Source organism: Vombatus ursinus, unplaced genomic scaffold, assembly GCF_900497805.2.
Source record: "Vombatus ursinus unplaced genomic scaffold, bare-nosed wombat genome assembly UNPS02009062.1, whole genome shotgun sequence".
NCBI lineage: Eukaryota > Metazoa > Chordata > Mammalia > Diprotodontia > Vombatidae > Vombatus > Vombatus ursinus.
Genome location: NW_020948840.1, coordinates 2,181,119 through 2,199,748, shown reverse-complemented (window position 1 = coordinate 2,199,748; position 18,630 = coordinate 2,181,119). Strand labels below are relative to the sequence as shown.

General features: G+C 35.3%; 1 protein-coding gene across 1 annotated transcript in view; it reads left to right on the top strand.

Annotated features, from left to right (window-relative positions):
* NOL10 (nucleolar protein 10) overlaps positions 1 to 18,630 on the top strand; it is a 112,032-nt gene that overhangs the window by 69,683 nt on the left and 23,719 nt on the right. Inside the window, exons 14-17 of the mRNA XM_027850587.1 lie at positions 9,075 to 9,201; positions 13,602 to 13,681; positions 13,851 to 13,949; positions 15,690 to 15,779. Coding sequence (XP_027706388.1) covers positions 9,075 to 9,201; positions 13,602 to 13,681; positions 13,851 to 13,949; positions 15,690 to 15,779 — 396 coding nt within the window. The remainder of the gene's footprint in view (positions 1 to 9,074; positions 9,202 to 13,601; positions 13,682 to 13,850; positions 13,950 to 15,689; positions 15,780 to 18,630) is intronic.

The following is an 18,630-nucleotide window of genomic DNA, read 5'->3' as shown; positions in this document are numbered from 1 at the left end:
TATGATGCTTTAAGTTATACCTAGCACTTAAAAATATCTCCTTTTATTCTCACAACAATCTTGGGAAGTAGTTGCTATTATTATCCTTATTTTATAGATGAGGAAACTGAGATAGAGATGAAGTGATTTGCCCAGAGTCACATGGCTAGTAAGTGTCTGAGGCCACATTTTAACTCAGGTCTTTTGGACTGAAGGTCTCGAGCTGTATCCATTGTACCACCTAGTTACCTGTCTCTTCTCCACCCCTTGCTCTCTCGCTCTTTCTACTGATACTCTGTGTGTGCGTGTGTGTTTGTGTTGTATACATAGAAACTAATATTCTTAATGTTCTTTCCCCTAAATTACCATGTATTTATTTTGCTTTTTACGCATTATATTGTTACTTCCCCCCAATTGAATATAAGTTCTTTGAGTACTAAAGCTATTCTTTCTTGTCTTTATATCCTTATAGCCTGACTCAGTGACTTTTTGCAAAGTAGACTGTTTGTTGAATTGAATGGACTTTTTCAACAGGCTATTTTGTCTCATTTTAGTAAAGCATCTTTCATCACTTTTGTTTGACCATTGTGAGTGATTAGTCCAGTATATTTAAAGTCATAAATGATCGACCTGTTTGTTGTGATTTTTCTGAAAAATGAGTTTAGTTCACTGAAGGATATTTCTGTTTATACTAATTTGCATCTCTTAAAACTTAATGTTTGTTCAATTTTTTCCATGCATACCATAAGGTTCATTTATTTTGGCAAGCATTTTAGATTAGAAAAACTAACTTTAAAAGCAGCAATGAATTTGACAAGTCTTTGTTAGTAAAAATTTGATTTGATTTGTTTAAAAAGACCTAAGTAACCTAAAGGTTATTTTTTCATATTTTTCATATTTGGTGTTATTTGACAACTCTGTTATATTAATAATAGGCAAAGTCACGAAATTCCTGTGTCATAGGATCACAGATTTAGAGGTAGATAGGACCTTACAGGCTGTTGATTCCAAACCTTTCATTTTATAGATGAAGAAAACTGAGGCTGAAAGAGGTTATGTGATTTGACTATGATCACACAGCTATTAAATGTCTTGAGTCAGAATTGGAAATTGAGCCCTTCTGACTTCAAGTACAGGCCACCTAGCTGCCTCGTATAGTGTCATGGAATAGTGTTATAAATAATGGGAAAATGATAGTAATTCTATTTCTTTGGAATTTTTATATATTTTTATTTTGTTTCTTTGTTAACAATATATTATTAGTGAATGATAATATTTGTATTGCAGTTTTGCTACTCTTAACCACTTGAGAGCCTCCAGGCCATTTTCTCCATTGGAAGATTTGTGTGAATTTTGACTTGTAAAAATGTGAGACAGATTCTGATCTTGGAGGCAGATCCTAATCAGGCACTTGTGGCATGTATTTTCATGTACCTTTAAATTAGTTATTCTGCTTGGGTAGATTAATTCAAGAGCTTTATGGTACTTGGCTACATCTGAGATTAAAACCTTACCATACGGCCTGTTGATAGATGTAGATTGTTTTAAGTCTAGATGGACCTAATGTGACAATTGGTTGTAGTGATAGTATTACCATTAAAAGGGTGATATAATATGTCTTTTGAGTAATTTAAGTAATTACTTTTTAGTTATTTAAAATGGACAAAATGTTGATTCAGTGATTGGACCATTAAGGGCAGAAATTTGAGTCAGAGTTCCTTTGCTGATTATATACCCCCCCAAAACTGAGATCTATTCAGTAAAAGAAAAGCACCAGAGCACTCACTGCTTATAGCCTCAATAAAATCTCCAACAAAATCATGCTATTGGCAAGCATTAAAAACTTAGAAATGTTGACCCTAGATGCAGAAAAGCCACTATGCTTACAGTCATAGTTTACTTTGTGTTTGGTGAACCAAAAACTGAAATGCTTTAACTATCTTGAGAGGGTTAGTTGAAGGGTATGTATCTATTCTAGTCAGGTATCAGTGGCTTTTTTAATGTATTAATTAGTACTACAAGCTTTACGAGTAAAATAGAGATTGGCGAAGTGTGCCAAGTCTGTCTCTTTTTTTTTTTTTTTTTTTAAGGCAATTGGGGTTAAGTGACTTGCCCAGGGTCACGCAGCTAGTAAGTGTCAAGTGTTTGGCTTGAGGCTGGCTTTGAACTCAGGTCCTCCTGACTTCAGGGCTGGTGCTCTATCCACTGCGCCACCTAGCTGCCCCCCAAGTCTCTTATTGATTAAACCACTTCTCTTGTCCTCTTTGAAACATTTTAATTGTACATATTTGAGGAAATAACTTATGTAGATTTAATCTTTAATTCCAGCTTCCTTAAGGTTACTCTGATATTTTTCTCTTTAAAAGGGAAATGAAAAAGGTGATAAATGAGACCACAGCCCCCTAAATGTCATTTTGTTTTTGATGGAAACATTTCCTCCTGTAAAATTTAACAACCAGAAATCTGATTTGAGAGATTATTTATTGCAGCCATGAAGCCTGTCTCTGGGGAAGTAATTGAAAACAATTCCATTAACTATTTCATTAAAAAAGGTTCTATTAAAATGCTTGGTTAATCCCCTAAAATGAAGTATTATGGTACTATTTAAGAATATTATTGATTTTATGAAGCTAAATATCTAAAAGATGATTGAAGGTGATATTGTAGTGTTCTAGTCGTCAAATAGAAGTCAGTAAATATGCTAGAGCATAACTTTTATGTTGTCTTCAGGATTCTTGTCGCATCAGTGTGGGGAAAGCTTCCTTATAGTGAAGTTCTTCAGTAAATAGCTTTCCTCTCCTCCCTAATCTCCTTTGGAAAAGTTCCAAGAAAGATAACTTAAACACAATTCTAATCTATAGTGTTATGACAAGGCTCTGGTATATTTATTTAAGAAAAAAGAAGTTGCTTTTATTCAAAATACCTGTCTAGATCTTTAAAAAAACATTCAACAAACTAATACTCTCTGTGTTGCAATGGTAGGGAATGGACTATTTGGGTTTGTTTATAAATGTATAAAGTTTGTGACTGTCAGGGTACCTGTCTACAAGAAAACACTTTATTTGCATATTTATAGTAATGCATTAGAATCAATCAGAAGCAGCATGTGTGTCTTTTTTTTTGTAATTGGGTAGTCTTTCATACTTTCCCACTGTGTCATATATGTTCCTTTCTCTCTTTCTTTATTCATGTTGTTCCCTAACCCTGGAATACCTACTCCTCCCCTACTTTATTCTGCTCTCCAAGGACTACATATCTCTCAACTCATTCCTTATCTCCTTTAAAAAGTTTTTACAGACCCCAGTAGCCCACAGTGATGCTTCGCAATAGAAATCTGATACTGTTTTTACCAGTTAGTTTGATTTCTTTACCTGACCAAATCGTAAGCTATATACAGGGAGGGCAGGGACTGTGTCTAACTCTTTGAGAACTCAGCAAAGTACCTCTAGAGATGGCCTTCCTTGCCTAAAGTCATATAGATACTAAGTTATTGAGCTGGATTTTGATTCTGGATCTTTTGACTCAAAACTCTACTGCTATTTTACTTTCCATCATGCTGCCTTCAGTGAGTGATTAAACAGAATACTGAATTTGAAGTTGGAAGACTTGACTTCAGTGTGATTAAATGAATTTCAATTCCATTTTCTTTGAAAACTTATGAACTTTGCCATCTTTTCAGAAGTTCCAATGTCTTAAATGTTTTCAACTGTACTGCATTTTATGGAAAAGGAATTTAGACATTATTCTCTTTCTCATTTTGTGTTAAGCACTCTGTTCCATAAATTAATATACAAAAATGTTATTTCTTTTTTTTAAAGTTCCTGATATTTTTTGTTTTTACATTGCCTGAATTTCTCCCTCTGTCCCCTCCCCTCTCCTTTTCCTATTCCATATAATGTGTTCCCCGCCCCACTTAATAGTATTTTGTTTTTTTAATTATATGTAAAGATAGTTTTCAACATTCACCTGTTTTTTTTTTTTTTTTTTATTAGTGAGGCAGTCGGGGTTGTGACTTGCCCAAGGTCACACAGCTGGTACATGTCAAGTGTTTGGTCTGAGGCTGGATTTGAACTCAGGTCCTCCTGACTTCAGGGCAGGTGCTCTATCCACTGCGCCACCTAGCTGCCCCTTCAGCATTCACTTTTATAAGATTTTGAGTTCCAGATTTTTTTCTCCCTCCCTCCCTGCCCTCCCCTTTCCCAAAGACAGTAAGCAATCTGATATAGGCTGTACATGTACAATCATATTAAACATATTTCCACATTAAAGAAGGAAAAACAATCAGCAAAATTGATCAATACATCAAAAAAAATCTGAAAATAAACAGTGTTCCACACCCAGGGACTTTGTAACTCTGCAAAGGAGTGAAGAGAGGTATCTTCTCACCTCTCTTCTTTGAGTCCATTCTTATAGAAATGTAATTTCTTTATTGGATGGTGTTTAATTCCCTGAAGATGATGATGGTTGAGAATTTTCCTCAATTGTCCCTTGTGAAAAATAAATCTCTGCCATACCAAAGTGGTAATATAACCAAATTATATTTTATCCACGTGAAAATGCTGTGGTTTTTGTCTGCTGATTTGTCAGGGTTGGATTTTCTTTTGTTTGTTCTTTTGTTGTGATTACTGTATTTCTTCCCCCACTCTCTCCACCCACAGTGAACCTTTTAAAGAATAACAGATTTACACTTTCCAATGTAATTTTTTGTTTTTCTCATTTAAATTATTAGTACCAAAACTAGAAAGGAAACTAGTCATAAAAAGTTCCCTTTTGTTGAAGCCCATCATCCTCCCTCCTGCTGAAAGCTTCATGCTGAAGGGAGGATCTCTGTAGTGACCTTTTCCCATTTAACTAGCACAACTAGTGGGCTAAGTGTTCTCCCTCAGTGGTTTGATTGCATGATGGAAAGGATTTGTATCAAAATACAGGAGAGAAAAACATTTTCATTATTTAGTGAAAGACCTAAGTATTTTGGTTCATTGTGAATTTTACCCAGCAGAAAAAACAGTGATCCTAGGTTCTTTATTTACACTTTTTGGGGGAAGGAGGTATAATATGGTGCATCAGTGACATGCTTCTATGTCAAGTGGTAGGTTTTACTGGAATCTTTGAAGATGATTCCAACTATTAATTTAACTTTTTTAAATTTAAATTTTCTTTGTTATTTTGAACTTCATAATCACCAACCAACATAACTGTTTCAGTATATAAAGAACAACAAAAAAAGGATTTGTATATGAAACCATGAATTTCCATTACAAAGTTTTTTAAAAGTTGAATTTAAAAATTTTAAGTGTGAATATAAAAATTGCCCTGTTTATGTCCCCTTATGAATTTTTTCTTCCATGTGCTGTTGATATTGTTATATATATTGCTAATGTATTATTTTAAATGTGGCATTTTATGAGAGTTATTAGATATAGCATGATTGCCTATCATGTATCTTGTTTAAATATTTTGAGGAGCTGCAATTTTTATCAGTATAGGGTAACCCCTCCACTGTCATAGTTCTGATTTCTCTACACCTTAGTAGAAGGTCTTCATGAGTTACTGTCACTGGGAAAAAAAAATCACCCATTTAAGGCCAACCCCTTCTGGTGTTAAGCTTTTCCTTATCTATCCAGAAACAGGTTCTTAATCTTAGACATTGGATGTCATAACCAGGTGTGTAATGAAAGCCCTTCTAGCTTGGTTGGACCTGACAGATGTTGTACTCTTTTGACGTAATTTGTGAGAATCTCGTTCCACCTCCTCACCATGATAGGGTAGGACTTTAGTGGAAGACTTGTCCTATTAATAAGTTTAAACCTTAAAATAACAAGTTATTTTATTGCGTCATTATCTTAAAATGTTTATTATGAGTAGTTTTCAACAGGTATGGGAGTTTATATTAATCTTCTTAATTCTAGAAACCAACTTCATCATTCCTTCAAATCTTTAAGAAACATCTGAGTTAACAGTCCAGATATTAATAAATCTCGTGTGGTAATGTTTTTCTGTATACTCCAGAGAGCAAATCATGTAATTTTGTTGTTGTTTTAAATAAAATAGGAGGCCACCTATTTGTCTCTCTTTGATCCTGAGTTCAAATCCCAATTCTGACATTGCCTGAATGACTTTGGGCAGATCACTTAACTTCTGTGGGCCTCAGTTTCTTCATCTATAGAATGAGGGGGTTGAGGTAGATGGACTAGGAGGTCCCTTGCAGATCTACAATTACAGTTCTATGAATTGTAGAATGAGAATAATTTTTGCACTCATTCTCGTGGGATTGCTATGAGAATTGAGATAATATTTGTGAAAACTTTTATTAAACATAAAATGTAGTTAAATGCAAATTGTTCTTATTGCCTTCTCATGCTTTGCTTTTGTTATATATGAACCATTCGCATTTCCCAAAGTGCTCTTGATATAAATCAAGGATTCTTTTCTTCATTTAGGGAACTATAATGGACTTTAGTCGTCTTTCAGGTTCCAGCTCTCCTGTGTCATCTTTGACTCTTTCTTTCTGTACCCCTGGTCTGTTTGTGGGACTGATTCCAAAAGTTGAAGAAGCAATCAACTTGTCCTGCCCATTCCCTGATATTTAGCAGTTAATTCTGTATAATTGAATAGTTATGTGATAATTGATACCTTTCTACCACCAAATGGTGAAAGCAAAACCCAACACATAATTTATTTATATTCCAGTGAGATTTGTTGTAATTTTTGTCATTCAGTTGTTTTAGTCATGTTTGACTCTTTGTGATCCCAAAGATATTGGAATCATTTGCCATTTCCTTCCCCAGCTCGTTTTGCACATGAGGAACTGAGGCAAAGTGGGTTAAGTGACTTACCCAGGGTCTCATAGCTAGTAAGTGTCTGAGGCCAGATTTGAACTCAGGAAGATGAGTCTCCCTGACTCCAGGCCCAGCACTCTATCCGTTGTGCCACTTAGCTGCATTTATTGCAGAAATGTTTGTTATATATGTTAGCATATATATGCATACATGCAGCTGGAATGGATAGTGAATCCTTACGGAGTATGAATGCTGCTTTCGACTCTTGGGTACCTCCAGATGAAGAACATACTACTCTAGGCTTACAGATTTTCTTTTGGTTCTATGCCAGCTTTCTCCACAGTAGTACAAGTATCTGTATCCTGGTATTCTGTCTAATACGCCAGTTCTGTTTGAGGCTGAATTGCTCTTGCTGCTGATGTGTAGTAGAAAAGCCCCTCTTTTAACTTCTGTCTTTGTCAGTGAGGTTCTTTATTTTTCAAGTATTCTTGAAGATTTGTGAGTGCAAATTGGGCAGCTGGTTATGTGTTCCTGAATTAGCGGATGGACTTTTCTGAATGTGAATTGGCTGGAGCACAGGAGTCTAGGTAGTGGACAGTCCTTTATTTATTCATCATTTACTCATCATACTTGGTACTTTATTTACTCAGACTTTATTGACTCATCCCACTCAGTAGCCTCAGACATGGGGGGCTGTTGTTTGGGGCACACTTATGATGGATTGGATAGACTGGTTCCCATGCTTAACCTCAGGTTGATATACAGGCAGTGGTTATTTTAGGATTGGCGTTTTGCTCAGTTTATATACTAATGAATTGCTTGAGAATATACTTGACAGAATGTTGTCTTAGAGCAGAGAATGAGGGGCAAAACCTTTTGCAAAGATTAGAAGAAAAGGTCTTTTTTCGTTTTTGGCATGCACGTGACAGTCCATCTCCAGACTTTTGAGTGTTTTCACTGGCTCTTCCTATGCCTGAACTCTCTCCTCATGTCTGCCTCCTGGCTTCTCTGGTTTCCTTCATATCTCAGCTAAAGGCCCACCTTTGCAAGAAGCCTTTCCTAGGCCTCCTTAATTTTAATGTCTTTTCTCCAAGACTATCTCCACTTTATCCTCCCATGTATCTTGTCTCCATACATAATTGTTTGTATGTTGTTTCCTCTCAGACTGTAAGTACTTTAAGAGTGGTGACTATTTTTCACCTTTCTTTGTATGCTCAGGGCCTAGCACATAGTAGGTGCTTACCAAATGCTTGTTGACTGACTGACAAGTAAATAAATAAAGCTACAAATGGCTTTGTAAAGAAAATTAGTAACTCGGCATGCAACAAGGGTTATAGTAAACCCTACTTAATATAAAAATTTCTTTTACAAAGGAAAGGAAGCTCTGAACATCAGAATTACATTTGAAGTTACGAGTAATAGTAATAATAATTATAATAATAATAATGATCTAGGCTTGATTCATCACTTAACCCCAGTCATCCTTGAAATGGCTGCCAGAGTAAATTTCCCAAAGCATAGTTCTGATCATGTTAATTCTTTACTCAAAGGCTTTTAGTGGCTTCTTATTTCTCATATAAATAAAATAAAAATTCCTTAGGTTGGTAATCAAGGCCTTCCACATTCTGGCTCCAATCAGTTGGAGCTCTGTTTCAGCTCACCTGGATTACCAAATGGCCCTTGCACTCATCCCGTGTTCTCCTACCTCAGAGTATTGTTCGTGTGCTTCCTCAACAACCATCAGATTCATCTGTCTTCGGTTGCTGAGATCTTTCTTGTATTTCATGACCCAGCTTGGGCGCTGTCTCTTCCATGAAGCGCCACCGGGTCACTAGTCTGGAGCTGGAAGGGACCTCTGGGGTAATCTAGTCCCGTCCTCTCTTTTTACAGATCTAGGTAACTTGACTTGCCTATCTTCACACAAGTAGGACGTGTCAGAGCCAGTATTTGAACCCCAACACGATGTCTTTCATTCTATCAATCTTATATGTACTACATTGCTTTTGTTTAACCTTTCAGATTCAAGTGATTACTCCCTCCAAAAATCTCATGACATTTTTTTAATCTTTTCTGTTTCTTCATTGTATTCCTTTTTATAGGTATTTGTAAAAATGTCTTATTCCCCCCTTGCTGGGTAGCAAGTTTTGCAAGGGTAGGGAACCGTGCCAATTGTTATCTTTGTACAACAAGCACTTAAACCTGGGCCTCATATTTAGGCACTTAGTAAATTTTTGTCACATTGACTGGAATAGGTGATGCTGTTAAGTGTCAGGGTAACTGCCCATTGTCTAACTTTATTGTAATGTATACTCACAGGTTTTGGGTCCTGCTCCTAGATGGTGTTCATTCTTAGACAACTTGACTGAAGAATTAGAAGAGAATCCAGAAAGCACAGTTTATGATGATTATAAATTTGTCACCAGGAAAGATCTTGACAATCTAGGTAAAAAAAAAATGTTATGGTCACAAATTTTTTTTCCTTTATTTTGTTTCACTTTTTCTTTTTTAAGTTTTAAATATAAGTAATGACTGATACTTCCTTGATATTCTGATGTGGGCAGCGAATAGATGTAATTCTCAGCTGAAATTATTTGCTCTCCTGTATAGATTATAGTCACATATGTTATCTCTATTATTAGAAAAGAGTATTGGCGCAGATCATCAGAAATGACTTTCCTACCTGGCTTTGGAAGTCAATATGACTTTTTTTTGAGATCACATTTAATAGCACCACTAATATTTTTATTTGTTCTTAAGATGTTTCATTCATGCTCTTTTCTTTTTAACATACACTGCCAGCTTCCCAGTGACTCCTCTCCCAGAAGAAGCCAACAGTCAGTAAAATGAACATACTAGCTATGTCTCAAAATATAAATGTGACTTTTATATCCATTATTCACCACCTCTTTGTTGATAGGTGGGACGCATGCTTCACTATTAAGTCCTGTGAAGTCACTATTGGTTACTGAATTGATCAGAGAAGTCTTTTAGTGTTGTTTTCATTCACATTATTTGTTATATCATTATTATATTGTGTTACTTTATGTCATTATGGTCACTGTAAATTGTTCTTCTGGTTCTACTGAAGCTAAATTTCATTTCATTCCTGAGGTACCAATCAGTTAGGATTCAATAATGGGACAAGTTAGTATTGGATTATCCTTCTACAGCAGATGTCAAAAATACAGTCCCCAACACTCCCCAGTATGGGCTGAATTGGATTAAAATATAATTGGGAGGAACCATGAAAAAAAAGAAATAAAACACAATAACAAAAGAAAAGGAGAGCAATTAGTATGCTTCCATCTGCGTTCAGCGTCCGTGGTTCTTTTTCTGGATGTGGATAGCATTTTCCATCATGAGTCTTTTGGAGTTGTCTTAGATCCTTGTATTGCTAAGAAGAACTAAGTCTATCAAAGTCAGTTAGACACTGTTTTATCTCTTTTGTGGAGGAAGATCTTGAGAGCTTGGAATTTTCTGACCTATTCCATTATCTTCCCAGAATCCTCCCTAATTCTATTACTTTTACTAGAACTTAGTTAATATTTTAAGGTTTTTATTTTTGAGGAGATACTTGCATTTCAGCACATTGGCATTTAAAAAGAAAAGTTATCATGAAGGAGACATATTATGCCACCTGAGTAGAATAGGTTTTGAAATACATCATTAATCTTAATTAAGTAATGTCGTTCCTGTTGGATATATGGTAGCATTTTTTACCCAATAAGCAAGCAAACAAAAAAAAAAATCTACCACAAACTGAGAACAAAACAAAAAAACCTTAGTGCCTAAATGTTAGAATTCATGTACCAAATCCCCTTTTATTTGTGTGTATTTTAGTTATTTTAGCTCTGGAAGTAACAAAATAAAGTATGATTGCTTTGAAATGGCACACAGTTTTCTGAGTTAAAAAATACATATTTCTGGCAAAACTATAGTCAGAGTAAAGTTAGAATAACAAGTCATTCAGAATGGGAAAACTTGATTCATTTTTATCACAAGTCTGGACAAGATTTCGTTTTCTTTGCAAGAAATAGACTCACAGTAGCGTCTGTGAATGTGTTAAGAAAAGATATAATCTTCTAGTGGATAATACTAGAAGTAGCTATTAGTAGATAGTTAAAAGCTCTTAATTTTAAAAATTTCGCCTTTTGTGCAGCTGTGCCTTAATCACACCTAATCTTTCAACATATAGTTTCTTTACTTTCCTCCCAAATTTGCATTTTAAAGCTTAATGTCTTCAGAAGAGAGAAAATACACATGTATTTTCAAAATATGTTAAAATCAGCATTGAGATAGAACCCTATGCAGCTACTTTCCTTTATATTTCCAGAATGATAAAAATAGAATACAAGTTTATTATCTGAGTGCTAAATTTGAAAAGTCTAGATATTTTTCTTTATGGATCTTCTCAGTAACTTCATCTTGGCTACTTTTAGTGATGGGCTAGGTCAGTCTTAAATTGTATGCAATATTGTATATTGTATTGTATTTTTTGAACTATTCTAAAATACGCAAACCTGTTAATAAATGGTTATCTGTTTGGGGCCAAGTACAGACTTAAATAAAAGATTTAGTAGTACTCTGATAAATCTAATCCTGTGTATCATTGTTAGTAGGTAATTATACATAAGAATGTATTCCTTTCTCTTTCCAGGAGCAGGTGACTGAATGTAGAACATTACATATAACTATTGCACTTACTTAGCTTTGCTTGACTATTTTTCCCCCCTTTTTTATAACGGATGGCTTTCTGAGATGTGTGGTGAGAGGGACCATTTATATAGTGCTTTAAAGTTTGCAAAGTGCTAACAAATATCTATTTATCCTCAACCCATTTTATAGATAAGGAAACTGAAGCAAACAGAAATTAATTGATTTGCCCAGGGTCACAGAGCTAGTTACATGTCTGAGACTGGATTTGAACTCAGGTGTTCCTGTTTCTAGGTCCAGCACTCTTATCAACTACCCGACATAATTGCATTATACTAGTTGTATGAGACCTGTGGTTTCAATGATATAGGAATATCCAGTGAGAACACTCCCTCTGCCAATAAGGTTAATACATTCTCTGCAAATGATAGTTGTAGAGAATTGCCTAGAATACTGAGAGGTTAAGTTATTTCCCCAGGGTCACATAGCCAGTACCTTTCATAGGCTAACCCAGGTCTTCCTGACAGCAGTCTATCCATTATACCATGCTGGGAATTGAAGGCAATGCAGAAGTAAAAGATATCAACAGAATTTTAACTCTTAAAAAAGATAACATACACTTTACCTTTGTACCTAAAAAAAAAAAAATCAGTGAGCAGATTTCCCTAATATGTGAAAATCCCTTGAAATAATTAGAAAAGTAAAAGCAATTAATACTTGGTTCTCATTTTCCTCTTATTTCCAAAGTATAAGAAATGGTAACAAATGTATTGTTTTGGGGATTAAACATAATTGAGTAATTCTTTAGGCCCAAGCACTTTCAGTAACTTGGATTTAGCAACTAACAGATGATTGTTAACGTTAGAGAGAATAGCTTCACCAAGGTGGCTGGATCAGGAGCCAGATTGCTAGTGGTGTAGATGGAGTGAGAGGTGAGAAGGGAGAGGCAACAGAGATGAAGGTTTCTAGGAGTTTGATGGTGAAAGGGAAAGGAAAAGATTTCCTCTAGAATCAAATGCATACTCCTCTGTTTCTCATTTAAGCCTCTCTGAATTTATTATATATCATTCTCTTCAGATACTCTGTAGTCAAGCCAAACTGCCCTTCTTCATGTTCCTCACCTGTCTCCTTGCTTTTACACTGGCTCTATCCTTTGCTTAGAAAGTTCTCCTGCTTTTCCAAAATCCATCTCTTAGAAGCCCTAGTTCTCATCAGGGCTTAACTTAAACATCATCTTCTAAATGATCCCCGTAACTGCTAGTGGACCCCAGTCTCCCACCCCATCTCTTCTGAATTGCCTTTTATTTATATGGTGTATATATAGTCTTCCCTGAGGGAACGTAAGGTCCTTGAAGGGAGAGACTTTAATTTTTGTCCTTGTATCTTCAATGTTTAGCACAGTTCCTTGAACACAATAGGCACTTAATAAATTCTTTTTGATTGATTAACCCCATTGGCATGGTTGCATGATTTTTTTCTGTCAGTGTTCAGCTTCATGACAAGAGCAGAGAAGGTAAATAGTGGGAATAACTCAGAGTTGGATTTTCATTTTGTTCAGTTTTGAAAGTAATAATAAGTATGATACCTTAGCAGGTCATAGACATTCCTTTTCTTTCTTTTTTTAATTAGTTTTTTTAGATCATGGCTAAAGTATTAGCTAAGGGGGCAACTAAGTGGCACAGTGGATAGAGCACCAACCCTGGAGTCAGGAGGACCTGACTTCAAATCCGGCCTCAGACACATAACACTCACGAGCTGTGTGACTCTGGAAAAGTCACTTAACCCCAATTGCCTCACCCCCGCCCCAATAAATAAATAAATAAATAAATAACAAAGTGTTAGCTTAAAAAAAGATAAATAAAATAAAAATCTTACTTATCCCCAAGTAAAACATCCTAAATTCCACTCAACTCAAAATGACTTCTTTTCACTATTGTGATATTTATTACTTAATATTTGAAATAAGAACTAATTGATACTAGTGGGATGGGAGTCATATGAAGATTTTTAATTTCCTTAGTGCTTTCATATAAGAGTATAGTTCTTTCAAATCTCAAAATTTCTGACTGATTAAAAAATAAATGTAATCAGATCAAATGCATCAAGCCTTGTGATACTGTAATCAAATTTAGGTAAGTTTTTTTTTTTTTCCTCTGAGATTTTTTAAGTGGACTTTTTCATCATTCCTAGGCCTTACACACCTCATTGGATCACCTTTGCTCCGGGCATATATGCATGGTTTTTTCATGGATATAAGACTCTATCATAAGGTAAACATATACTTAAGATGAGTTCAAGTAGGAAACTATGAATATATAGTGATTTTTCTACTACATATTCTCATAGTATGTTTTTTTAAAGAATGTCATTGTTCTTTGAAGTTGTACCCCCAGTGTTTATCAATTACGTTGCTTGTCTTTAAATTTTTCTTGTAAAAAGGTAAAATTGATGGTAAATCCATTTGCTTATGAAGAATACAGAAAAGATAGAATTAGACAGAAGATAGAAGAAACTCGTGCACAAAGAGTCAAATTAAAGGTAAATATTCTCACTTTTGAATCTTACTGAAGGAAACACTCCTTTTTTAAAAGCATGATTTTATTTCACAAGACTGTATTATGTAGGTTGTATTGATGTAGTGTGCTGTTTGTCTTTTACGGCTTGATTTTGTGTAAAACATAAATTGACATCTTTACAAAAGCTTGTGTATATATTATGTTATTTTATATAGGAGTCCTGTGGCGTAATGGACAGGACTTTCTGAGTTGGTCTGGTGCTCTAACCATTGCACCACCTAGCTGAATGTGTTTATCTATTTAAGCATAATATTTTACTTTTGTGAGTGGCTTTACTTTATAGTTAATATCTATTTGTAACATTAGAAATCTACCAAGAGAAGATGATTTTAATTCATTCTAAGAACATATGATACTACTCTCTTGAGTTTTCACTTTTCCCCCTTCTTCCTCCCTTTCTGCCTTTCTCCCTCTCCCTTTTTCTCTCAAGCTCCATTTCTCTCTTTTTCTCTGTGTTGTTATGCCTTGTTTCCACAATGGCCGTTTCTTATGCATCTTTGATATTTTATTTCTTCTGCACCTTTGATCTCCCTCTCCCTCCCCTCATTATTCCCTTCTTCTTCCCCATCCCTCTTTTTCCCTTTCTTTCTTCTCCTTCCTCACCCTTTCTCTCTCTTTCTTTTTTTTGCTATTTGTTTCTACAGTGGTCATTTCTTTTGTACCTTTGATATTCAGTACATTTGTCTTTGGCCTTGGGAAAGATGCCTAAGACTACAAACAGTAACTGGTAATTGACCTATTATATATGTTAGTAGATAAGATATTTTTGTCAACTTATATATCATTTAGGGGAAATAGAAAAATAATTTGTGTTTTGAAGTTGTTTCAAGATGCTCCTATTTCTTTTCCCTCCCAGTATATTAGTTATTAAAATATTAAATGGGGCAGGATGGAGTAACTTATTTAAACTTAAAGGTATTATTTCATACTATAACCTAAAAAGCTAAATGAAAAATAAAGAAAAAAGGAAGCGTTATTTGGAACAAGATAGTGGACTAGACGTTTTCTCTGATCTTTATAACCTCTTAAACTTTGCAAAATAGGAATTATGCACAACCAATAAAGGAAGCATTATCTGAAGAGTTGACAGATTCTCACATGGATTTTCCTTTTGGAAAGCCCAGAGTTCTGAAGCAGGGTGGCCTTTCTTACTCCATAATGTGTTTTAGGCCCTTGGTCTAGTCTTAGGTTATATGCAACTTCTCCTAGATTGTCCTGTATCTTGAGCCACAGAAATTGGGGAAGAAGAATAAGGTCCTTTAAAACTACGAACAAATCTCCTGACAGCTTATTTCTAAGTGCAGTGGGTCAGGACTAAGCTAGTTCCTGCTATAACCAACAGGTTAATGAAAAATAGAGTTGTTGTGGGTAAAAATATCTTAAGTTTAAAAATTGCCTTTATTATAGAACTTTCTCCCTTTAAAGTTAACTTTTTAAAATTACTAGACAAAGAAAAACAGGTGTTTAGAGTGTACATTTGACACATAGTAGTTACGTGAACATGGGCAAGCCATTTAATTTTTCATTGCCCCCGTGCAATTCTCTATGAGTTACTGGTCTGTGTAGGAGGAAAGAGTTTCTACCATGGGAGTTTCCTATGCTGATGAACTCACAGATGCATACACTGCTTCCTCAAAGCTAATTTTTAAGTGTCCAGGAGGTATATTCTTAAGTACCATTATGCTTCTTCTTTTTCAAATAGAAGCTGCCAAAGGTTAACAAAGAACTAGCCCTCAAGTTAATTGAAGAAGAGGAAGAAAAGCAGCGGTCTGTTTGGAAAAAGAAACTTAAGGTAAGATTTGTGTTTAAAGAGGAGAGTCTTGAGTGGATTTTGTTTTCAAAATTATCATACTCCTTCCAGAATACTTTAGACAATGAATTTCTCATTAGATTTTTGAAGATTTATTTGCTTTATCAGTAGCAATCCCTCCCTGGATTTTGGAGCTAAACTAGTCATTTCCTTTGTGATCACATGATCACTTTTCATTGGAGAAAATAAACCAAGAACTTTTCCTTTAATTATTTCTCCTTGATCTATTATCCAGGTCACACATTTTCTTCTGTTTTTTCATTCTTTTGATTTTGTTTTGTTGTTTCTTGATGTCTCATGGAGTCCCTAGCTTCCACTTGCAGAATTCTAAATTTTAAGGAATTTTTTTCTTCAGTGAGCTTTTGTACCTCCTTTTCCATTTGTCTATTTTAATTCTGCTTTTAAGTAGTTCTTCTCTTTGCAGTGGATTTTTGTGCCTCATTTGCCATTTTGCCTATTTTGTTTTTTAAGCAGTTTTCTTTAGTATTTTTTTGGTGCTTCCTTTACTAAGCTGTTGACTCTTTTTTCATGATTTTATTATATCACTCTCATTTCTTTTCCCAGTTTTTCCTCTCTCTCTCTCTTATTTGATTTTTAAAATCCTTTTTGAGCCCTTCCATGGCCTGAGACCACTTCACTTTTTTTTTTTTTTTTTTTTTTTGTTTTTCTTTTTCTTTTTTTTTTTTTTTTTTTTTGAGGCTTTGCATGTAGCTGCTTTGATTTGTTATCTTCTTCTGAGTTTGTGTTTTTTGATCTTCTTTGTCGCCGTAGTCACTTTTATGGTCAGGTTCTTTTATTGTTGTTTGTTCTTTTTTCCAGCTTAGTTGTTGAGTTTTAACTTTATGTTAGGGTAGCGAGGGCACTATTCCAAGCTTCAAGTTTTTCATGTTTTTGGAGCTACCCCAGGGGGTCTGCAAGCTCTTAATTCTTCTAAGGTGGTTTGATCTAAATGGAGGTGTGGTCAATGCTCTCCTGGCCTGTGCTTTGGTCTGTGAGCAACCACAATCACTCTCTTCTGCCCTGGAACTACAACCAGGGTCTCCACTTTCTGCTAGTGCTTCTCCTTGCCCTGGGACTGTGAACTGAAACCATGTATGGGCAATACAACAGAATCCGGATCTCCTGTAACCAACTGTGACCAGCTGTTCAAACCCGTTACTGCCTGTGGGCTGAGAGCTCCGGAACCCACCTACACTCCTCATTGAGTTGCCCTAGGTCCTTCTGCTGCCTTGCAGGGCATACAACCTGCGCTCGACTGTGCTCCACTCTTACCTCAGTGAGACGATCTTTCTTGCCAACCTTCTACGTAGTCTTGCACTGTCAGATTGTTTCACCTTGTCCTTTTGTTGGTTCTGCCTCTGCAGAATTCATTTTGAGCCATTAGTTTAATGTTTTTTGGAGGGAAACTTGGGAGAGTTCAGGTGAATCCCTGGAGAGTTAGGCTGAATCCCAGCACTTATTCCTCCATCTTCTCACAGTGTATTTTAGAACTCTTACTTCATCAAGTCAGTAGTAACTTATCAGGCATTGTCATTGATAACCCATTGAATATAGAGATATTTTCCATGTACTTAAAGCTTACCTCTAATTTGATTGTTACTGTGTTTTTGGATTGATACCTCTCTTAAGTGGAGCACAGAATTTCCTGCATTGGTAAACAGAAGGTACTGAATGTAACTTAATTTCTTCTGAGTGAGTAAAGGTAATCGTGATATCAGTTACCATATTCTGCTATAGTATGGTAATAGGTGTAGTTTAGGGGAAACAGCATGGTATTGTGATTATAGGACTAGATTTGGAGTCAGAAGACCTGGCTGGGTTCAAATTCTGGCTTTGTTGTTTATTACCTATATGACTTTGACTAAGTCCTTTCCACCCTCTAAGAATTCTGTTCCTCTTCTGCAAAATGTATGATTGAAATGAATTTTTTAGCATCCTTTCCAGTGCTAAGTCTTATATATTCCTGTAGTTCTTATTCAGTTCTTATGAGTGTATTTAGTAGCTTTTCTGTTCTTTCCTTGTTGGTAGCTGTAATTTCTTTCCTCTTTCAGTGCCTTAGCTTCAAGCATTACTCTTCCTAACCACTAATTCCATATTTTGTTATTGTCTGGGAACCCATAAAACCCATACTTGTTAGAACTGTAGTTGTAGAATTGCAAATAGGATCTGAATGGAGGCCTATCTTTAGAGAACTGTATGGACTTTGTGACATCTATTTTTTGCTGCTGAGAAGCTTTCTGACTCCTTGTAATAATGTGAATTAGTGATCTGGCCCTAGCCTTATTTTTCTTTTACCACAGCTTTTTTTTTAAAAGATAGGTAATATTCTTTATTTTTATAGTGATCATTTTTTTTTGTTATGCACAATTTCTGTAACCAGTTAACTATCTTATGGTGAAATAAATTTCTTTTCAGAAAAACTAGTGTTACATAATCTTGATCAAAGAGCATACCAGTTCAGATTGACAAAAATTTTTAATCAAAATGCCATCATACCAGTAGATAGAACTCCGGCCTTAGAGTCAGAAAGACCTGAGTTCAAGTCCAGCCTCAGACACTTGACACTTAATAGCTGTGTGACCCTGGGCAAGTCACTTAACCCTGATTGCCTCACCAAAAAGCAAAAAAAAAAAAATTGCATCGTAATACTTTAAAGCTTTATACAAAGCTATTGTTAAAGGATCTCATGCTATTCTTGGGAAAGATCAAGAGATGTGGACTAGATAATAACATAATTAGATGGATTCAGAACTAGTTAGATGGCCAGTTTCAGTAGTTGCTAATGTTTCATTTTTCATTATGGCAAGATGTCTCTAGTGGAGTACCCCAAGGA